The sequence below is a fragment of the Mobula birostris genome, chromosome 9 (genome assembly GCF_030028105.1).
Source record: "Mobula birostris isolate sMobBir1 chromosome 9, sMobBir1.hap1, whole genome shotgun sequence".
NCBI lineage: Eukaryota > Metazoa > Chordata > Chondrichthyes > Myliobatiformes > Myliobatidae > Mobula > Mobula birostris.
In genome coordinates this window covers 75,450,879-75,475,241 of record NC_092378.1, presented here as the reverse complement: position 1 = coordinate 75,475,241, position 24,363 = coordinate 75,450,879, and the positions used below count along the sequence as shown (strand labels likewise).

At 43.3% G+C, this 24,363-nt stretch overlaps 1 protein-coding gene across 2 annotated transcripts in view; it reads left to right on the top strand.

Annotated features, from left to right (window-relative positions):
* Positions 1–24,363, top strand: part of ndc80 (NDC80 kinetochore complex component) — a 127,948-nt gene that overhangs the window by 17,447 nt on the left and 86,138 nt on the right. For both annotated transcript variants that reach the window (XM_072268277.1, XM_072268278.1), the window contains exons 4-5: positions 3,121–3,247; positions 13,252–13,424. In XM_072268277.1, the coding sequence (XP_072124378.1) occupies positions 3,121–3,247; positions 13,252–13,424 (300 nt within the window). The remainder of the gene's footprint in view (positions 1–3,120; positions 3,248–13,251; positions 13,425–24,363) is intronic.

Sequence of the window (24,363 nt, the reverse complement as noted above, 5' to 3'; positions counted from 1 at the left end):
CCTGCTGTACCTGCATGCCCACTTTCAATGACTGGTGTATAATGACACCCAGGTCTCGTTGCACCTCCCTTTTCCTAATCGGCCACCATTCACATAATAATCTGTTTTCCTATTTTTGCCACCAAAGTGGATAACTTCACATTTATCCACATTAAATTGCATCTGCCATGAATTTGCCCACTCACCCAACCTATCCAAGTCACCCTGCATCCTCTTAGCATCCTCCTCACAGGTAACACTGCCACCCAGCTTCGTGTCATCCGCAAACTTGAAGATGCTGCATTTAATTCCCTCATCCAAGTCATTAATATATATTGTAAACAACTGGGGTCCCAGCACTGAGCCTTGCGGTACCCCACTAGTCACCGCCTGCTATTCTGAAAAGGTCCCGTTTATTCCCACTCTTTGCTTCCTGTCTGCTAACCAACTCTCCACCCATACCAATACCTTACCCCCAATACCGTGTGCTTTAAGTTTGCATACTAATCTCCTGTGTGAGACCTTGTCAAAAGCCTTTTGAAAATCCAAATATACCACATCCACTGGTTCTCCCCTATCCACTCTACTAGTTACATCCTCAAAAAATTCTATGAGATTCGTCAGACATGATTTTCCTTTCACAAATCCATGCTGACTTTGTCCGATGATTTCACCGCTTTCCAAATGTGCTGTTATCACATCCTTGATAACAGACTCCAGCAGTTTCCCCACCACCGACGTTAGGCTAACCGGTCTATAATTCCCCGGTTTCGCTCTCCCTCCTTTTTTAAAAAGTGGAGTTACATTAGCCACCCTCCAATCCTCAGGAACTAGTCCAGAATCTAATGAGTTTTGAAAAATTATCACTAATGCATCCACTATTTCTTGGGCTACTTCCTTAAGCACTCTAGGATGCAGACCATCTGGCCCTGGGGATTTATCTGCCTTCAATCCCTTCAATTTACCTAACACCACTTCCCTACTAACATGTATTTCGCTCAGTTCCTCCATCTCACTGGACCCTCTGTCCCCTACTATTTCTGGAAGATTATTTATGTCCTCCTTAGTGAAGACAGAACCAAAGTAATTATTCAATTGGTCTGCCATGTCCTTGCTCCCCATAATCAATTCACCTGTTTCTGTCTGCAGGGGACCTACATTTGTCTTTACCAGTCTTTTCCTTTTTACATATCTATAAAAGCTTTTACAGTCTGTTTTTATGTTCCCTGCTAGTTTTCTCTCATAATCTTTTTTCCCCTTCCTAATTAAGCCCTTTGTCCTCCTCTGCTGAACTCTGAATTTCCCCCAGTCCTCAGGTGAGCCACTTTCTCTGGCTAATTTGTATGCTGCTTCTTTGGAATTGATACTATCCCTAATTTCTCTTGTCAGCCACGGGTGCACTACCTTCCTTGATTTATTCTTTTGCCAAACTGGCTTTATGCCATTTCAGCACGAAAGGTTTCATAGGAACGCTGTACCTTAGCGGGGGAAATATGGGACAAACCAATTTAGCCCAATATACGGGATGTCCCGGCAAATACGGGATAGTTGGCAACCCTATGTTCCAGTTGCACGACAGGGAATGAGGAAAGGTGTAGCTGACTCATATCATTTCCTCGTGGCCCAGTAGCACATGCTTTGCGGCCCGGTGGTTGGGGACTGCTAGTTTAGAGGGTTATGGATCGAATGCAGGCAGATGGGACTATATCGCTGTTTAGTTCAATACTTTGTCTGATGAACGGCCCCGTTGAATTATATTTTGTGTTTGTCCATCATCAGTGTTGATGAGGACCTCGAAACCATTATGATGGTGTTGAGACGAGCGCGTGATTTGGATTTAAGTGAGGGAGAGTTGCGCAGCATCAGCCTCACTCTCTCTTCCCGAGTCCCATCTGGCCCCAGCGGCATGAGAGTGGAGACGGCTGGAGATGGGACTAGGCGCAGTGGATGACCAGGATGTCTTGTGTCTTGTTGTGCTCTACGCGTTCCACAACACTTGCAGAGATCACCTTCTTGACCGTTGGACCTTCCATTGGTTTCGTCCGCTAAATCTGCCGGAATCTGTCTTCACATGCTGGAATAGACAACTCCCTATCTCAGTGAGGGTTATTTATATTTACAACAGAAGCACACTAATTCACGTGGATGGTCAAAATGCTTCTGACTACACCCATGAGGGATGACTGAGTACACGAACATCCCAGTTGTTGATACAACAAAAATGCCTGATGTGCTGATATTTTGCGAGTTTCTCTTGTAGCATCCCACCTCGTCGTCCAGGGGCTCTTGTTAGATAAAATCCTGTGCATGGATTTCATAGTTTTAACATGAGGAGAACCTTATACAGAAATAATACATTTGGAAACTCATCTGATTTTCAACCTTCCTGTATAAGATACTGCTTGGGCCATTGCGACACACAAAAGGCTGGTGGAACTCAGATGATCAGGCATCATCTATGGAAAAGTTGACGTTTTGGGCCAAGAGCCTTCAGGATTGAGAGGGAAGGAGTTGGGGAGGGGGGCGGTTTCTTGTATTAAAAGGTGGGAGGAGGAAGGTGAAAGAGGCCAGTTGGAAGGTGATAGATGAAGCCTGGTGGATGGGAAAGATCAAAGGCTGGAGAAGAAAGAATCTGATAGTAGAGTGGACAATAGGAGAAAGAGAAGGAGATCCAGCTTCCTTATTTTAAAATATAAGTAGCTAAGTATTTCAAAATTGACATGTTCTATCTATTTCTGTTTTTACCTATCTCCACACACCCTGAATTAAAATAACCCTAAGCAACACAAATTTTGAAGACTGGTGACAGCCCAAACTTCTAAAGTTTATAATTAAAGTCTTTTATTTTTAAAATATCATAAATTAATTCAAAATGTGATAGCTCTGAGTAAAGTGTTTATTTTAACATCAGGCAAACTATACTGACTTCATATGTTTAGCAGGCTTTGTTTATTGTAAAACAGATTTCCCTCTGTCATCAATTTTGTGAACAGTACATGAACAATATCTCATTAATCCTTTCTTGCACTATTTATCTGAAAAGATAGTAATTTTGCACTGTGGTGTTGCAGCAAAACATTTCGTGTCATCTCAGACAATGATAATAAATCTGATTCTGGAATTTCATCATTTTTGTTGCAGGACAAGTGGCATTGGAACTTTTTCTACTGATCTATATGGTGCCTGTGGAGGCTCAGAAAAGATAAAAGATCCCAGACCACTTCATGATAAGTCCTTTGTGCAGCAATGTATTCGGCAACTTTGTGAGGTATTTTAGCATGTAATACAGTGTAATTAACACCACAATATCTGCTCTATTTAGTTGGTAGAATTGAATTTGCTATCACCTGGTAATTCAAAGTGGATAAGTGTTTGATACACGATCCCTCTTGTATCAAACAACAAAGAGCAGACCTTTGTTGTAGCTGTCTGCTTCCAATGTTCTATCTGTGGTATCAATCCATTCTTCGTAAATGAGACAATGAGAAGAAACCTGTTTCTACAGAGTAGCATAGTGGTTAGTGTAATGGTTTACAGTTCCAGTGATCGAGGATCAATTCCACTGCTGTCGATGAGAAATTTGAGCACACTCCCTGATGCATGCATTTTCTCTGGGTCCTTTTTTTTTCTCTGTGATTCCAAATAGTTGGTGAGATCACTCTTGGTATTTTGAATGCAGTATTTGTTACCAAGCTATATGTCACTAAGCTGGAAAGAGCAGAAAAGAAGCTCGAGTATGTTACTAGGATAGGAGGGCTTAGTTTTAAGGCAAGTCTATATAGGCAAGGACTCTTTTTTCCTGTGGAGCATAGGAAGACGATGATGTGTGTGTGTGTGTGTGTGTGTATATATATGTCACGTACCGGGATGGGTTTAAAGAACCAGCAGAGATGGCAAACACTTTGGAGTCCGGTATTGCTATTAATTAATGGTATTTATTAGTAACTACGCAATACAGTAATATAAATGCACATGTATCAAACAGGTTAGCAATGATTTTATATGTGTGTGTGTGTATGTATATGTGTGTGTGTGTGTGTGTATGTATATATATATATATATGTGGAAATATGAAATTCAAGCTTTAAATCTAGGGGTAAATAGATAGTCTTACAATGATGAGTAAAGTTCGGTTCAGTTCGTGGTATTGAGTTGAGTAGTGATGGAGAGAGAGGGAGAGATTTGAGTCTTCAGGTGAGCTGACGCCATCGATCTTCCCGTTGTCCTCCGAAATCCTTTAGAAGTCACGGACTGTGACCACCACAAAGGGGACTGTTCTGTGGTGGAATTATCAACCCAGGCGAGAGTTGGACACACAGATAACTCCCCACCGGTCGCTCCCTTTTCCACACTGCGAGAGCCACTGATCGATCCTCCAAAACCCACCTTTTCTGTGGGCGCAACAAAACTCATTCAGTGTCCAAAACCATGTATCTCCAGGTCTAACATCTGACGTTCTATTTATCTCACCGTGCTGAATACTAGCTGTCCATCAAGCAGCTCCTCCCCTCTCTCTGTAAGAACACAGAAGCTGCCAGTGTCCTTGTAGAAAGTATAAACAAACTATGAGCAGTCTTCGCCTCTCTCTTTCTTTCTCTCTCTTTTTAACAAGGTGTCTGTGTTCCACAACTCTCTCTTTTAAAAGCACAGTTCATAGGGGTAATTCAGGACCCCGTCACACCCTCTTCCTTTTAGAAAAAATTTGACGCAGGTGACAACACAGGTTCAAATAGACTACCCTCCAATGATTTTTGAATCGAATCTCCATCAGCAGATAAGAGTAGGGGAACCCCCTCATCCCAGTTCTCCAACTATCCCCTGGAACGTTCTCGAAGTAAAGTTACTACCCTGGTCAAATTGAATTTCTTTGGGCAGACCCACCAGTGTGAAAAACTTACTGAGTGCTTTTACCACAGTCTTGGCCTTGATGTTTCTGAGAGGCACTGCTTCAGGGAACCTAGACACAGCACGCATAATTGTTAACACATACTGATGTCCAGCTGCAGTCTTTGGCAATGGGCCAACACAATCCACTATGATGCTGGAAAATGGTTCGCCAAAAGCAGGTATCGGCTTAAGTGGTGCTACTTGAATATCCTGATTAAGTTTCCCCTCAACCTGGCAGGTATGGCAAGTCCTGAAAAAATTCATAACATCTTTTCTTAAATTAGGCCAGTAGAATTACTTCATAATCCTGTTCACTGTCTTTCTCACTCCAAAATGTCCACCTGAAGGCACACTGTAAGCCATGTTTAAGATTTCAGCCCTGTAAACTTTCGGAATTACTACCTGATGTTCAGTGGCCCAATCCTCACTTGCAGGCACAGTGGCTGGTCTCCACTTCCTCATCAATACCCCATCTTTAAGATAATATCCTACTGGCTCTCTCTGAACCTCCTCTTCTGTGAGAGCCGTCTCCTTTAAAGCCACCATTTCTGAATCTCGCTTCTGTTCCTCTATAAATTCCATCTTCGATAAGGACAAACCTTTCTCATACACCTTACTCTCATCAGCTTTACTGCCCTCCTGCTGGAATATGGAAGGTAGAGAAGCCATCATCATACTTTAAGCCCCTGGTTTTGCTATCATGGGCCTCAGCAGACCTTCTAAACATGCTTTGAGTAACTGCGCATGTGGGATAAACATCAGTCTTTCTGTGTGAATTCTTAGCAGCAGCTTTGCTCATTAGTTGAATTGCTTAATCAACCTTACCTTGGAGAGGTGTCAACCTCCCCCCCCCCCCCCATTGTTTACTAAACTTAGCATGATCACCAGACTTATAACTACCATGTGCATACTATGGAAGAGGCCAAACAATCCACTTATCTTATTCTTATGACCTTTCTTCTGACCTGTCTCCATAGCAACATCTATCGATAGTCCCTCCTGGTCACAATAACACTTCAAGTTTTGTCTCTCCACACCCCAAACTTGAACAAACTCATCGTGAATAACATCATAACCTTGAAGGTGTTTACCCCCAAATGTCAAAACAAAATTCAAGAGAGTGGCACATACTTCCTCAGCAGGCCTTTGTCCTGCAAGCAGGGTCAAAGGTTGCACAACCAATCCAACCTTCACAGTACTTTATTCAAAAGTCCAGGAACAACACTTTTACCAATATTTTCAGTAACACTTACCTCATCAATTTTTATCTCATCACTAACTTTTACAACATTGCCTAATACAAGTGACTGAGAATTCTCAATTTCCAATGGTACCAAGGTTAACCCCTTATTCCCTGAGCCAAGACCATCTGACACAGAAGAACTGCATTCCTTTCCAACCAAGTCAGACACCTCAGACTTTAACTGAGCTTCAACACAAGGTTCAGTACCCTGTGAATCCACAGGTACTTCCACAACCTGAACACAGGCAATCGGGACAGCTGCTTTTATCACTTGCCCCAGTTTCAAATTCAAGCTCACCCTGAACCTCCCAGCTACTCTCTGGGTAACTCTAATCTGGAGTAAACTCAACCTCGTGGGTTAGAACAAACTTGTCTGCTGTCTTAGCAGACCCCTGCAGGGTGGCAGCATCCTCTTCATCTAGGTATGCCCTTACATCATAGGGGACACAACTTTTAAATTCATCAAACAAAACAAGCCCTTCCGAGCTATAAAAATCAGCAGAATCCAACACTGGATCTCTCAGCTGCCACATCTCCCTCTCGAACTATGTCTGTCTTTCTGCCTCTTCTCTCCCGAGCTGTTTCAGTTGCAACTCGTGCTCCATTTTTAATTTTTCCAACTGTAGCTGAAGCTCAGCCTCAGAAAGTACTTTACCTTCAGCAAACATTTTCAACATATCCTCAGTAAATTGCTTCGTTGAAATATAATATTCAATTATTTTTCTTTGAACTTCTACCTTAGTCATACCCTTCTTTACCGTCTTAAGTTCCAGTTCCTCAACGATTTTCTGCTACTCATCCTTTTTAGCTCTCTTCAAAACCACAGGGTTTGGCAATGCCAGAAATTTCCTAACATCCATTTCTGCTGTTTTCCCACACAACCAAATCAAAAAGGGTTTCCCCAATCAATTCAAACAAGCCTCCCACAATTTTTAGAATGGCTCCTACCAATTTGTTCATATCTCGGGCGCAGGCCCCAATTTTGATGGGACCCGGGACGGGTTAAAGAACCAGCAGAGATGGAAAACACTTTGGAGTCCGGTATTGCTATTATCTAATGTTATTTATTAGTAACTACGCAATACAGTAATATAAATGCAGATATATCAAACAGGTTAGCAATGATTTTTTATATATATATAGAGAGAGATATATATATGTAGAGATATAGATAAATAAAATAAATGGAAATATATGAAAACCAAGCTTCAAGTCTAGGGGTAAATAGATATCTTACGATGATGAGTTAAGTTCAGTTCAGTTCGTGGTATTGAGTTGAGTAGTGATGGAGAGAGAGGGAGAGATTTGAGTCTTCAAGTGAGCTGACGCCGTTAATCTTTCCGTTGTCCTCCGAAATCCTTTAGAAGTCACCGACTGTGACCACAACAAAGGGGGCCGTTCTTCTGTGGTGGAATTATCAACCCAGGTGAGAGTTGGACACACAAATAACTCCCGGTAACTCCCTTTTCCACACTGTGAGAGCCAATGATTGACCCTCCAAAACCCACCTTTTTTGTGGGCACAACGAAGCTCATTCAGTGTCCAAAACCATGTGTCTCCAGGTCTAACAGTTGACCTTCTATTTATCTCACCGTGCTAAATACTAGCTGTCCATCAAGCAGCTCCTCCCCTCTCTCTTTGTAAGTAAGAACACAGAAGCTGCCAGTGTCCTTGTATAGACAAACTGTGAGCAGTCTTTGGCTCTCTCTTTCTTTCTCTCTTTTTAACAATGTGTCTGTGTTCCATAACACTCTCTTTCTCTTTCAAAAGCACAGTTCATAAGGGTAATTCAGGACCCCATCACAGTATGCATGTGAAACCACGGTTTCCTTGGGTTGCGTAAGTCTAGGGAATACACACCCCGGTCCTGCTAGATCTGTGAGATTGGGATGGCTCTCCCATCCCATACCTGTTTGTGTGAATGCTGTGTAATTTGCTACCCTGTTGCAACTCGATGCTAAGAAATAACAGACAGTACACCGCATAAGATTAAAGGGATTATATTTATGAAGGTTAACTTAAGGTTAGTAAAGGAAAGAAAAAAGAAAACAATAAGGGCCCATTATAATTAAATAGTCAAATGTGCACAAGTTGGGGCTTAGCTCTTCCAAAGTCATATTCATCGATCCTCAGTTGACCTCTGCATCTTGCTCGATCAAATCACTGTCCCCCACCGGATCGAATACGACAGCTGGTTGTCTTCAGTGTCTTCTCTCTTCTTCTCCCACCGAACAAAGGCGCCAGCTCAAACTGGTGTCAGACACACAAAAAAAAAAACCCGCTCCCCTGATTGGATGGCTCACGTTCTAAAGTACTTGTTACCTCTAACCATAACCCAAACACTCTTTCTGCAGAAAGACCATTATGTTAGCAGTGAAACATTTACCAGGGCTTTACACTTGTGTATATATACAGTGGCATGCAAAAGTTTGGGCACCCCTGGTCAAAATTTCTGTTACTGTGAATAGTTAAGTGAGTAGAAGATGAACTGATCTCCAAAAGTCATAAAGTTAAAGATGAAACATTCTTTTCACCATTTTAAGCAAGGTTAGTGTATTTTTTTGTTTTGTACAATTTTAGAGTGAAAAAAGGAAAGGAGCACCATGCAAAAGTTTGGCCACCCCAAGAGATTTGAGCTCTCAGATAACTTACCAAGGTCTCAGACCTTAATTAGCTTGCTAGGGCTATGGCTTGTTCACAGTCATTGTTAGGAAAGGCCAGGTGATGCAAATTTCTTTTTTTTTTTGCATGTGCCTGCGTGCATATGAGTCTGTGTTTGCATGCGCGTGCGTCCGTGATGTCTTTTTCATGGCTTTTACAAGGCACGGAGCGAGAGAGAGACTGTGTGGCGCACCACTCCTCACACAGACATTTTCGCAGTATTTTCCCCTTTGTTTTACGAGGTTGGGTTGCGATCTCGGCACTCAACCCGGCACGGATTGAAAGCGTACTCGGGAGTGGACCCGACTGGTTTCGAACCCAGAAACCTCCACTCCCAGGTCCGGCACCGATGTCGTTGCACCACCAGCCGGCCCCAGGTGATGCAAATTTCAAAGATTTATAAATACCCTGACTCCTGAAACCTTGTCCCAAAAATCAGTAGCCATGGGCTCCTCTAAGCAGCTGCCTAGCACTCTGAAAATTAAAATAAATGATGCCCACAAAGCAGGAGAAGGCTATAGGAAGACAGCAAAGTGTTTTCAGGTAGCCGTTTCCTCAGTTCGTAATGTAATTAAAAAATGGCAGTTAACAGGAACAGTGGAGGTCTCAAGTTGAGATCTGGAAGACCAAGAAAACTTTCCGAGAGAACTGCATGTTGGATTGCTAGAAAGGCAATTCAAAACCCCCGTTTGACTGAAAAGACCTTCAGGAAGACTTAGCAGAGTCTGGAATGGTGGTGCACTGTTCAACTGTGCAGCAACACCTGCACAAATATGATCTTCATGGAAGAGTCATCAGAAGAAAACCTTTCCTGCGTCCTCACCACAAAATTCAACGTCAGAAGTTTGCAAAGGAACATCTAAACAAGCCTGAATCATTTTGGAAACAAGTCCTGTGGACTGATGAAGTTAAAATAGAAATTTTTGGCCGCAATAAGGAAAGGTATGTTTGGAGAATAAAGGGTGCAGAATTTCATGAAAAGAGCACCTCTCCAACTGTTAAGCACGGGGGTGAATCGATCATGCTTTGGGTTCGTGTTGCAGCCAGTGGCATGGGGGAACATTTCACTGGTAGAGGGAAGAATGGATTCTATTAAATCCCAGCAAATTCTGGAAGCAAACATCACATCGTCTATGTAAAAAAAAAAAATGCTGAAGATGAAAAGAGCAAACATGAGGAAAGCTGCAGATGCTGGAAATTCAAGCAACACACATCAAAGTTGCTGGTGAACGCAGCAGGCCAGGCAGCATCTCTAGGAAGAGGTACAGTCGACGTTTTGGGCTGAGACCCATCGTCAGGACTAACTGAAAGAAGAGCTAGTAAGAAATTTGAGAGGGGGAGGGGGAGATCGAAATGATAGGGAAGACAGGAGGGGGAGGGATGGAGCCAAGAGCTGGACAGTTGATTGGCAAAAGGGATACGAGAGGATCATGGGACAGGAGGGCTAGGGAGAAAGAAAGGGGGGGGGAAGCCCAGAGGATAGGCAAGGGGTATAGTGAGAGGATCTCCCAATGTCCCATTTCCATTCTGATATGTCTCTCCACGGCCTCCTCTATTGTAAAGATGAAGCCACACTCCGGTTGGAGGAACAACACCTTGTATTCCGTCTGGGTAACCTCGAACTTGATGGCATGAACATTGACTTCTCAAACTTCTGCTAATGCCCCACCTTCCCCTCGCACCCCATCCATTATTTATTTATATACACACATTCTTTCTCTCTCTCTCTCTCCTTTTTTTCTCCCTCTGTCCCTCTCACTAACCCCTTACCCATCCTCTGGGCCCCCCCCCCACTTCTTTCTCCCTAGGCCTCCTGTCCCATGATCCTCTCGTATCCCTTTTGCCAATCAACTGTCCAGCTCTTGGCTCCATCCCTCCCCCTCCTGTCTTCTCCTATCATTTTGATCTCCCCCTCCCCCTCCCACTTTCAAATCTCTTACTAGCTCTTCTTTCAGTTAGTCCTGACGAAGGGTCTCGGCCTGAAACGTCGACTGTAACACTTCCTAGAGATGCTGCCTGGCCTGCTGCGTTCACCAGCAGCTTATATTGTGTTGCTTGAAGATGAAAAGAGGATGGCTTCTACAACAGGATAATGATCCAAAACACACCTCAAAATCCACAATGGACTACCCCAAGAGGCGCAAGCTGAAGGTTTTGCCATGGCTCTCACAGTCCCCCGACCTAAACATCATCGAAAATCTGTGGATAGACCTCAAAAGAGCAGTGCATGCAAGACGGGCCAAAAATCTTACAGAACTAGAAGCCTTTTGCAAGGAAGAATAGTGAAAATCCCCCAAACAAGAATTGGAAGACTCTTAGCTGGGTACAGAAAGCGGTTACAAGCTGCGATGCTTGCCAAAGGGGGTGTTACTAAGTACTGGCCATGCAGGCTGCCCAAACTTTTGCTTCGGTCCCTTTTCCTTTTTTGTTATTTTGAAACTGTAAAAGATGGAAATAAAAAAATAATCTTGCTTAAAATATTATAGAAATGTGTCATCTTTCACTTCATGCCTTTTGGAAATCAGGTAATCTTTTACTTGCTTAGCTATTCACAGTAACAGAAATTTTGACCAGGGGTGCCCAAACTTTTGCATGCCACTGTATGTGCATGTATGTATACAAGACTATAAGACATGGGAGCAGAATTGGGCCATTTGGCTCATCTCGTCTGCTCCGCTATTCAATCATGGCTGTTTGCCCCTCTTCAACCCCATTCATGGACTTCACCCTGTAAACTTTGATGCTGTGTCCATTCAAGAACCTATCAATCTCTGTCTTGAACAGATTGAACAACCTGGTCTCCACAGCTAACTGTGGTAACAAATTCCACGAATTCACCACCCTCTGGCTAAAGAAAGATGCCACTCTATCCTGAGGCTGTGCTCCCTTGTCCTAGACTCCTCCACCATGGGAAACATCCTTTCCACATCTACTCTGTCTAGGCCTTTCAACAATTGAAAGTTTTCAATAAAATCCCTCCTCCTCCTAAATTTCTGCAGGTATAGACCCAGAGCCATTAAATGTTCCTTGTATGATAACCCTTTCATTCCAAGAGTCATCCCTGTGAACTGCCTCAGGCCCCTCTCCAATGCCAGCGCATCTTTTCTTCGGTGAGGAACCCCAAACTGTTCACAATACTCAAGTTGAGGCCTCATTGGTGCCTTATAAAGCCTCAGAACCACATCCCTGCTCTTGTATTCAAATCCTCTTGAAATGAATGCTAGCATTGTATTTGGTTTCCTCACCACCGACTCAACCTGCAAGTTAACCTTTAGAGTATTCTGCACAAGGACTGCTAGGTCCCTTTGCGTCATGCATTTTCCAACATTGTGTTTCATCTGTCACTCTATTGCCCATTCTCCTAATCTCTTAAGTCCTTCTGCAATCTGTGTTTCCTCAACACTACCTGCCCCTCCACCAATCTTCATATCATCTGCAAACTTGGCAGCAAAGTAATCTATTCCATCATCTAAATCATTAATATACAGCATAAAAAGAAGTGGTCCCAACACCGACCCCTGTGGAACACTGCTAGTCACTGGCAGCCAGCCAGACAGGGATCTTTTTATCCTTGCTACGTCCTACCAATCAGCTACTGTTAGTAACTTTCATGTAATACCATGGGTTCTTGATATGGTAAGCAGCCTCATGTGTGGGACCTTGTCAAAAGCCTTCTGAAAGTCCAAGTATACAATATCCATGCATCCCTTTTATCTATCATATTTATAATCTCCTCAAAGAATTCCAGCAGGTTTGTTAGGCAGTGTTTTCTCTTAAGGAAACCATGCTGACTTTGTCTTGTCTTGTCCTGTGTCATCAAGTACTCCATAACATTATCCTTAACAGTTGACTCCAACATCTTCCCAACCACTGAGGTCAGGCTAACTGGTCTATAATTTCCAGTATGCTGCCTCCCTCCTGAATGACTGACCTTTGCAATTTTCCAGTCTTTTGACACCATGCCAAGTCCAATGATTTTTGAAAGATCGTTGCTAATGCTTCCCCAATCTCTAGCTCTGCCTCTTTCAGAACCCTTAAGTGCAGTTCATCTAGTCTAGGTGGCTTATGTACCTGTAGGTCTTTCTCTTGGATGGAGAGAGGGAGGTGTGGGGGTAGAAATGGGTGGCAGGGAGATGGAGGGGCAGAGAAGGGTGTATACAGCAAAGGGGGTTACAGAGCGAGCAGGAGGGGGGTATAGAGCGATAGTGAGTTACAGTGAAATGGAGGGGTATATGGAGAGGGTCAGGGGAGTATAGAGACTGCCCCCCCTCCCCCCCACCCCCCCACCCCATATACTGTTCCATGTTCTATATTAAAAATATGCTTTGGTAATGTTCCTTGCAATGGTTAATTGGCAGTCTAAGTTTATGGATAACCCCAGTGCAAAGGGGCTAGTTTGAAAGGGAAAAAGCACATGGTTGCTGAAATTACTGAATGCTTGTTTCTCACATTTAAGAATTAAAAAAGCATTTGTGTTCAAGTTTCTAGGGGACAATGGTTATCCGCAATCTATTTCAGTGAAGAGTTTGCAATCACCCACATCAAAGGAATTTGTGAAGATATTCTCCTTTATGTTCAGCTTGATTGATTCATCTTACCAACTACCTGATTCAAAGTTTGAGGAAGAAATCCCTCGAATCTTCAAACTTCTTGGGTAAAGTTGAAAATGCTATTTATGTTTTTGTTAGTATACACATTTCCATGTAACCTTAGCCTGAATGCTCTTGGTATTTTGTCACAAGGTGATTTGAAATGATGTGACAATCTCTTAACACTGCAATAACAGCAAAAGCTGCTGGGGGAAAGCTGTGTCAAATATTATTGGTAGGGTATTACACACAGATAATGTTAGATGGAGGATTTTTCATCTTTAGCATGTCATGTGAAGTCATTTGACTTATGGTCATTGCTCAAACCAACATTCAGAGGACATTTCAAAGAAGACAGAGATAACTGTTCACCCCTCAGTTATGCTACTGAAAATCTGTTGACCTTTTTAGTTAGTTCTGTTACTGTTGTGAAATGCTGCTTGGGACAAATCATCTGTCATGTTTGTTAAAGAAAATAATAAGAGTCATACAGCATTGAAAATAGGCCCCATAGCCAAGCAAGTCCACACTGACCATTGCACGATCGTCTACACCTACTCCCCAACATTCTTATCTGTAACTCTGCACTTTCTGTCATTCACCTGCATGGGGAGGGGTTCAGCACTGCTGATTAAACACAATTAAATGGGAGCGCATGTTGGAATGAAAATATTACTTCTCCCATGAGTGTGCAAAAACTTGCCAAGGTGTGTTTAATGTGGGAAATTGTGTGGTCATGCATTTCTGTGAGAGGAATTAAAACACACTTTATTACCTAAATGGAAAGAGACTCCATGGCCTTCATTCTAGAGTAGGAACTGGTAGCTGGCTGTTAAGACCCCATCGTTAGTCTGAGGGATTTTAGCCCAGTTTTTCCTGTCTGCTCCTTAGCTAGAGTTACATTTACCTCCAAACTGACCTACTGTCCTTTGTAAAACTGAATTAGATCTTGAAGCTTGGCACCCCAGGGTTGTTTCATCAGCCATTGCTGTTTCTTGTCACATAGCAATCCCAAGTCAAATGATTGAGTTTGCCACAGTTACAGAATTTCTATGTACCCTGGATCAGTTACTTGGACCTAATTTTCTCCTATTGTTGTCTCTTCTGCCTTGTCTCTTCCATACTGCCCCTGTCTTGCCTAGCCCTATTTAATTCCCAAGTCTGGAGTTTTTTTTTAGAATTTCAGTTCATGTACCTTTACCCCTTCCATCTGTATTTAATCATACCCCTCCCATATCATAATCTAATTCTGTCACACTTGAGCCTTGTTAGCTCAAATCCTGACATGGCTCCGGTGAAAGATTGTGTGTGTGCAGAAAGTGTTCCTTTCAAATTTATTGGCAAATTCTCTTACACCTGGACTGGTTGTATAATAAGTTTTTAGAGATCAGCTTTCTTGTACTCAAAAGCTTCCCTAATGTGTCAGTTATAACCCTAATTTCTCTGAGGTTTTGTACATATTTTGCCTTGGGGTATTCCACCCAATTCTGTCCCATCAAAAGTAAAAAGCAGATGGTTTCTTCTCAGTCTCATCAGAGCCGTGCATTCTAGCTATTGTTTCTAAGTGCAGAAAGTGTTCCCGGATATTTCACAGTTCCCAGATATTGAGCAGTTTCTTTCATCACCCAATCACACACATACACAGTCCTCTAACTGCAGGAGGCGCCATCTTCGGCCTGCACAGACTCATGGATTTGGAAACTGAGCTCCAACTATCTGGTGGTCTCAATTCTGTGAATCTCGGTCTTTGGTGTTTGATCCAGGCTTTTGACTGGCCTTCAGGCTCAGGGATAATGGTGATGGATGAAGGCCTGAACTCCAGGCCATTCTAATGTGTTGCACTTTGTCAAAGGCCTTCTGAAAAGTAAACAACATCCACTGCTCACCTTTGTCTATCCTGCCAGTTATTATTCCAACAAATTTTCAGGCAAGGTCTGTCCTTAAGGAAACCATGCTGACTTGAGCCTATTCTACTATTTGCTTACAAGTATCTCAAAAATTTTATCCTTGATAATAACTAACAATTTTGCCACCCACTGAAATCAGGCTAACAGACATAATTTCCTGTCTTTTAATTCCCTTCTTAAAGAGTGGAGCGAAGGGATTTTCCAGTCCTTCAAAATCATTCCTGACTAGTATTCTTGCAAGATCAGTACTGATGCCTCTAGAATCTTTTCGGGTTTAGGATAGAGTAAAATATATGTAAGGTTAAGTATGGACCTTAGACACAAGAGTTTCTGCAGATGCTGGAAATCTTGAGCAAGACACAAATCTGATGAAGTCAGCAGATCAAGCAGCATCATTGGGTAGGGAAGTGGAATAAACATTTGAGGCTGAAGCCCTTCATTAATATGGACCTTGCTGGAGATCATTAAAGTAGAGCGGGGTAATTTATAAACGTATTAGACAGGAACAATGGAGAGTGAATTGGGAACAGCTGTTTTGGGACAAATCCACATCTGAGGTTAGAGAGTGTGCACAGAGTACGCCAGGGGTAGAAAGAAAGGGCAAGGTAAGGGAACCTTGGATGTTGAGAGTGATGGTAAATTTATTCAAAGGAAGCTTTAATAAGTTTTAGGAAGCTAAAGGGAAACACCTTCTGAGGATTGCAAATATTCCAAAAAGGAAGGAATTGGGGAAACCAGAAGGGGCCATGGCAAGTAGGATTAAAGAGAATCCCAAGATATTCTATACATCAAGAACAATAAGATACCGGGAAGTCAGTAACACCACTCTAGGATAAAAGTGCTTAGAGGCTATATTTATCAAAGGCAAAAAGGATAGGGAGATGAGTGTGGAGAATGCAAATATGGCAGGGCATTTTGAAATACAGGAGGTAGTGTTGAGTCTCTCAACATTAAGATGGATGGCTCTTCAGGGACTGATGGGACATTGCCAGGGTATTGACAAAAATAAGACCCATAAAGGAGGTGCCGGAATACTGATGACTAGCTAATGTTGTTCCATTATTCAAGAAAGGAAATGGGATAATCCTGAAAATATAGACTGATGAATCTTATCAGTGGTAAGGTAGTTACTGGAGGGGAGAAGGAAAGGATTTGTGAGCCAAATTAGAGACAGCTAACATGGATTTTTGCAGGGTAAGTTTATCTTAAATGATTGAACTTTTTAGGATGTGACTAGGGTAGACCTTGAATGTTGTCTATGTGAATTTTAGTAAGATGTTTAACAAGGTCCTTCATGGTAGGGTCAGGCAGAAAACTAAGGTGCATGGTGTCTAATTAATTGGATTGAGAGTTGGAATGCATAGCTGAGAGGGTAGTGGTCAACGGGGTTTATTCTGGCTGGAGGTTTGTGATGGGTGGTCATCATCAGGGATCATACTGAGACGTCTGCCATTTGTGCTAACTGTAAACGACTTGGATGAAAACACAGATGGTAGGGTTAATAAGTTTTCAGATGATATGAAGGTTAATGGTCTTTTGGATAGTGTGGAAGACTGTCAAAGGATACAGCAGGATTCAGATTAGTTGCAGATTTGGCTAAAGAAATGGAAGATGGAGTTCAAACTGGCCAAATGTGAACTATGTACTTTGGAAGGTCAAATGTAAAGGTACAGTACACTAAGATGTTTAACAGTGTTAATGTACAGACAGATCTTGAGGTCCAAGTCCATAGCTCTGAAATTGGCAGCACAGATTGACAGAGTGGTACGGAAGGTACATGGCTCGCTTCCTTTTATTAATTGAGGAAATGAGTTCAACAGTCAAAGTTATGTTGCCATTTCATAAACTGGTAGTTAGGTCATATTTGGAGTATTGCATTCAGTTAATCATACGAAGGATGTTGAGCCTTTGGAGAGGGTGCAGAAGAGATTTATCAGAATGCTGGTTTAAATGATGCAGAATTTTTTGGATGCATCCAGGAGATTTTCTTAACACAAAATATAGATAGTCCAACAATAGGAGAGCCCGTACTGAACCTGGGTTTGGGGAATAAGCCTGGCCAGATGATTGACCTTACAATGGGAGAATGGTTAGGGAACATTAATGGTGTATAGTCATTGTGCAAGCATAATGGATCGTTTTGTTGGGTATTTCATTACTAATTTAGTTTGGCACAACATAGTGGGCCAAAAGGGCATTTTCCAGTATTTACTTTTCTATATTCTAACCATGTTCATTTTCAATGACACCATCTATTTTAGTGTCATTGGCAAACTTGCGAACCATGCCATGTTCATTCTCATCCAACTCAAAGCAAAAATTAATGGGCTAGTGCTGACCCTTGTGGAACACTACCTATCATGAGAGTATTTTTTTGTTTGTTGTTTTTTTTATATATAAAGCCCTTTCTCTACCTATCAACAAGCCAATTGTGTATCCAAAGAGCTAGCTCTCCCTGGAAGGTTAGGAAGGTTCAATCATTAGGCATTACAGGTGTCCCCCCACCCCCACCCCCGCTTTTCATACGTTCGCTTTACGAAACCTCACTGTTACGAAAGACCTACATTAGTTCCCTGTTTTCGCTAACAGGAAGTGTTTTCACTTTTACGAAAAAGCAGCGCGTGGGGAAAAAAAAAAGCAGTGCACGCACCGAGCAGCCGCTCTCCCCCGAATTCGGAACAACATTCTTGCCGGCATTGCTTAACCACGTGCCTGTGAGCAGCTATTAGCAAGATGAGTTCTAAGGTATCGGAAAAGCCTAAAAGAGCTCGTAAGGGTGTGACACTTAGCATAAAACTAGACATAATTAAGCCTTTTGATCGTGGTGAACGAAGTAAGGACAAAGTGGGTTTGGCTTGTGGAAGTTGACGACGATGATGTTGAAGAGGTTTTGGCATCCCATGACCAAGAACTGATAGATAAAGAGCTGATGCAATTGGAAGAGGAAAGGATAACAATCAAAACTGAATGCAGTAGCAAACGGACCGAAAATGAAGTTGTCCAGGAATGAATGCAAAGCAACTGCGTGAGATTTTCACTGCAATGATAAAGTACGACTTTATTTTGAAAGGGTACGTCAGTTTAGGGCATATTTGCAGGATGGTTTGAGTGCTTACAAAGAACTGTATGATAGAAAAATGCGCGAGGCTCAGCAGTCAAGCATACTGTCGTTTTTCAAGACTTCCACGTCAGCCACAGCAGACGATGAACCTCAACCTTCGACATTGAGGCAGGCAGAGATATGAGAAGATGAGCTGCCTGCCCTAATGGAAACAGACGATGATGAGATGACACCCCAGTGTTCCACAACCCCAACGCCCGATCCGTGGACAGATACCGATCCACGGAGAATGCAGCGGTAGCCGGGAGGCACACAGCACATCTTTAAGAAAAAAGTCGAAATAAACAAGCTAATTAATTAGGTGCCGCCCGGCATGTAATTGTCGGCCCAGATCAGAGGCAATTGCCGATTGCGTCGCCTCTGATCTGGGCTGACATTTACGTGCCGGGTGGCACCTAATTAATTAGCATGTTTATTTCGACTTTTTTCTTAAAGATGTGTTGTGTGCCTCCCGGCTACCGCTGTACCCCTGCATGCTTCGCGGATCGGTATTGGTTTGCTGCCTGGAGGGTGGGGGCCACTGCACCACCCCAATCTCCGACAACTCAGCCTAACACAGCATAATCAGTGTGCTCTGCGCTGTTTTCCCGATTCCCGTAAGTGATACTACAGGTTTCCCCCGCCATCCGAAGGTACAGCGTTCCTATGAAACGGTTCGTAGCTGGAATGTCGTAAAGCGAAGAAGCAATTACCATTTATTTATATGGGAAAATTTTGTGAGCGTTCGCGGACCCAAAAATAACCTACCAAATCATGCCAAATAACACATAAAACCTAAAATAACAGTAACATATAGTAAAACCAGGAATAATATGATAAATACACAGCCTATATAAAGTAGAAATACTTTTCCACAATCATTGCTGGCACTATTCTCCAAAATCTCACGCAAGCGCTCTCAGCTGAAAATCTCATGCAAGCGCAGTTGGCAAAAACACTCTCCAGTAACCTTTAATCTATGAAGCTGCCAAATCATACCAAATAACACAAAAATACACAGCCTATATAAAGTAGAAATAATGTATGTACAGTGTAGTATCACTTACCGGAATCGGGAGGACAGCTTGCTGAGCACACTGATGATGGTGTGTTAGGCTGAATCGTTGGAGTTTGGGTGGTGCAGTGGCCCCCACCCTCTGGGCAACGAACCAATACTGATCCGTGGAGGATGCAGGGGTACTGTGGTAGCCGGAAGGCACACAGCACATCTTTAAGAAAATAGTTGAAATAAACATGCTAATTAGTTAGGTGCCACCCGGCACATAAATGTCGGCCCAGATCAGAGGTGACGCAACCGGCAATCGCTTCTGATCTGGGCTGACAATTATGTGCCGGGCTGCACCTAATTAATTAGCTTGTTTATTTCGACTTTTTTCTTAAAGATGTGCTGTGTGCCTCCCGGCTACTGCTGCATTCTCCGCAGATCGGTATCTGTCTTCGGCCCGGGGGTTGGGGTGGTGGGACATTGGGGTGTCATCTCATCATCGTCTGTTTCCATGAGGGCAGGCAGCTCATCGTCTCCTATGACTGCCCGCCTCGATGTCGAGGTTCGTCGTCTGCTGTGGCTGATGTGGAAGGCTTGCTTGACTGCTGAGCCTCGCGTATTTTTCTATCATACAGTTCTTTGTAAGCACTCAAACCATCTTGCAAATATGCCCTAAACCGACGTAGCCTTTCAAAATTAAAGTCGTACTTTATCATTGCAGCGAAAATCTCCTGCGGTTGCTTCATGTTCAGTTCCTGGACGACTTCACTTTTGCTACTGAATTCGGTTTCGATTGTTATCCTTTCCTCTTTCAATTGCATCAGCTTTTCACCTATCAGTTCTTGGTCATGGGATGCCAAAACCTCTTCAACATCATCATCGTCAGCTTCCACAAGCCAAACTCACTTTGGCCTTACTTCGTTAACCACGGTCGAAATGCTTAATTATGTCTAGTTTTACAGTAAGTGTTAACACCCTTACGAGCTCTTTTAGGCTTTTCCGATACCTTAGAACTCATCTTGCAAGCAGCTGCTGACGGGCACGTGTTTAAGCAATGCCGTTCCGAATCCGGGGGAGGAGCAGCTGCTCAGGGTGCCTGTCGCGCTGCCTTTTTTATCATGCGCTGCTTTTTTTCACGCGCTGCCTTTCTTCGTAACAGTGAAAACTCCTGTTAGCGAAAACAAGTAACTAATGTAGGTTTTTCATAACAGTGAGGTTTCGTAAAGCGAACGTTCGAAAAGCGGGGTCACCTGTACACTGTACATACATTATTTCTACTTCATATAGGCCGTATATTTTTATGTGTTATTTGGTATGATTTGGCAGCTTCATAGCTTAAAGGTTACTGGAGAGAGTGTTTTTGCCAACTGCGCTTGCATCAGATTTTCAGCGGAGAGCGCTTGCGTGAGATTTTCGCTATGGGGAGAAGTGCCGGCAATGATTGTGGAAAAGTATTTCTACTTTATATAGGCTGTGTATTTATCATATCATTCCTGCTTTTACTATATGTTACTGTTATTTTAGGTTTTATGTGTTATTTGGCATGATTTGGTAGGTTATTTTTGGGTCTGCGAATGCTCGCAAAATTTTCCCATATAAATAAATGGTAATTGCTTCTTCACTTTACGACATTCCAGCTTAAGAACTGTTTCATATGAACGCTGTACCTTCGGATGGCGGGGAAACCTGTAATATCGAAGTAATAAAATGGATTCAGCAGTGGCTGGATGGGAGATGCCAGAGAGTAGTGGTGTATAACTGTGTTTCAGATTGGAGGACGGTGTGTAGCGGTGTGCCTCAGGGATCTGTACTGGGTCCAATGTTGTTTGTCATATATATTAATGATCTGGATGATGGGGTGGTAAATTGGATTAGTAAGTATGCAGATGATACTAAGATAGGTGGCGTTGTGGATAATGAAGTAGGTTTTCAAAGCTTGCAAAGACATTTAGGCCAGTTAGAAGAGTGGGCTGAAAGATGGCAGATGGTGTTTAATGCTGAAAAATGTGAGGTGCTACATTTTGGTAGGACTAATCAAAAAAGACATACGTGGTAAATGGTAGGGCATTGAAGAATGCTGTAGAACAGAGGGATCTAGGAATAATGGTGTATAGTTCCCTGAAGGTGGAATCTCATGTGGATAGGGTGGTGAAGAAAGCTTTTGATATGCTGGCCTTTATTAATCAGAGCATTGAGTATAGGAGTTGGAATGTAATGTTGAAATTGTACAAGGCATTGGTGAGGCCAAATTTGGAGTATTGTGTACAGTTCTGGTCACTGAATTATAGGAAAGATGTCAATAAAATTGAGAGAGTACGGAGGAGGTTTACTAAAATGTTGCCTGGGTTTCATCTCCTAAGTTACAGAGAAAGGTTGAACAAGTTGGGTCTTTATTCTTTGGAGCGTAGAAGGTCGAGGGGAGACTTGATAGAGGTGTTTAAAATTATGAGGGGGATTGATAGAGTTGACGTGGATAGGCTTTTTCCATTGAGAGTGGGGGAAATTCAAACAAGAGGACATGAGTTGAGAGTTAAAGGGCAAAAGTTTAGGGGTAACATGAGGGGGAGCTTCTTTACTCGGAGAGTGGTAGCTGTGTGGAACGAGCTTCCAGCAGAAGTGGTTGAGGCAGGTTGGATGTTGTCATTTAAAGTTAAATTGGATAGATATATAGACAGGAAAGGAACGGAGGGTTATGGGCTGAGTGCAGGTCGGTGGGACTAGGTGAGAGTAAGAGTTCGGCACAGTCTAGAAGGGCCGAGATGGCCTGTTTCCGTGCTGTAATTGTTATATGGTTATATGGATCCTATGCAATCTCCTAACTTTCCATAGCATCCTGTTAGCAATACAATACTGCAAATCATATACATAATGTTACATGAGATTACAAGAGGGTGATAATAACATTTTGCAATCTATTAGTCTTTCTGCTGTTCCTTCATAAAGCAGCTAGCCTCTGTCTAGACATCATTCTATTAGTAATTGAGTTGCAAGCTACCCTTTAAATAGGTTCTTTCATCCAAGATGACTGTACGCAGAACTCCTCATACAGGAAATACCTGATAAAGTGGCCACTGAGTGTAATTGTATCCACTTCTACAGCTTCTTCTGGCAATTTGTTCCTTTCGTGCTGAAGGAAATTTTTCACACAGTAGATAGTGAGTTGGCATTGCAAACACACTTGGTCCTCAGTTATTCATAGTGATAATTGATAAGACGAGGGAATAATATATTTTGAAGTTTGCTAGCTGTATTATTTGATGGGCTCATAAATTGTGAGAAGATAGAATGGTACAACATGGGAACAGGCTATTTGCCCCACAATGTTGTGGCAAACTAAATAAATTAGAAATGAAATGGCCAACTAAACTAATCACTTATAACTACACAATGTCCGTATCCCTCCATTTTCCTTACATTCATGTCCTATCTGAAGGTTTTTTAAAAAGTCCACAATATATCTGCTTCTACCACCTCCCAGGCAGCACATTCCAGACAAGGAAGCAAATAAGTTTCAGGACACAGATCCCACAGGAAACATAATACAACATAGATCCAGTACCATGAAAAAGTATTCAGCCCCCATAACTATTTTCACATTTTGCTGTCTCATTTTTTTAAACTTGAAATATATTGAAGTAGGATTTTTTGAGCTAATCTGCAAAACATCGTGAATCATGTCAAATCAAAAGAAAAATTCCAAAGTTGTCAACAATTTACAAAAAATTATAAACCAAAATTGAGGTTGTACAAGTGTTCATTCCCTTTGTAATTGCTATGCTGTAGTCGCGCTGATACGCTACGAGTGAAAACAAGACACTGACTCGAGTAGGGTCGGGTTGAACCGTTTACTGTTTGAATCGGCGCGTGCTTAAGTACCCGCTCCCAGCAACCCCCGCTCTCTGCGGGGCGGAAGCAACGTCGGCCTCCGGGCCGAGGTCTGCCCTGCACTCAGATCCCTCTTAGTTGCCGCTGGCTGCGGGTTCGCCGGCGACTGCTGGAGCCGGTTCGCTTGCTGCGTGGGCGAGCCGCCACATGACCCCCCCACCCCCACCCCGAACCGGCGCTAGGAGGTGCAGAGTCCGCAGCCTGCACATTCTCAGTTCTTTTAGGTGGCCAGCCTTGATGTGGTGGGGGTGGTACCGCAACTGGGCGTTCAAGGTCCAGATGCACCGGTTTGAGATGGTCAATGGTAAAAGTCTCGTCCCGACCGCCAATGTCGAGAACGCAGGTCACTCCATTATGGCGAACCACCTTGTAGGGTCCCTCATATGGTCGCTGCAGGGGTGGTCTGTGCGTGCCTCGGCAAATGAAAACATACTTGCTCTATTGAAGGTCCCTGGGCACGAAAGAGGGTGTTGTTCTGTGGTGAGACTTCGGGACTGGAGCAAGTGTTCCAAGCCGCTCTCGGAGTTTAGTTAGGACCCCAGCAGGTGTGTCCTCTGGGCCACGGGGTGCTGGCACAAACTCACTGGAAACTGTGAGCGGGGGACAAGTTCGGCCGATGATGCGGCCAGGTCCTCCTTGGATGACGTGCGGATGCTAAGCAGCACCCAGGGGAGTTCGTCCACCCAGTCTGGCCCTCGGAGGCGGGTGGTAAGCAGTCGTTCGGTGGAACTGGGTTCTGAGTAGTTGTGCCAGCACAGACCACAGAGCCGATGTGAACTGTGCACCCCTGTCTGAAGTGACGTGGGCTGGGAGTCTGAACCGTGCCACCCAGTTGGTAATCAGGGCTCTGGCGCATGTCTCTGTGGCCGTGTCAGCGAGTGGGACAGCTTCCAGCCACCTCGTGAACCTGTCCACCATGGTGAACAGGTATCTCGCTCCTCTTGAAACCGGCAGTGGGTTGACGATGTCCACGTGGACATGTTCAAACCTCCTATGTTTCAGCTGGAAGGGTTGCAGTGGGGCCCTCGCGTGCCTCTGGATTTTGGACGTTTGACAGTGCGTGCATGTCCTGGCCCAGTGCCCGACCTCCTTGCGTAGGCCATGCC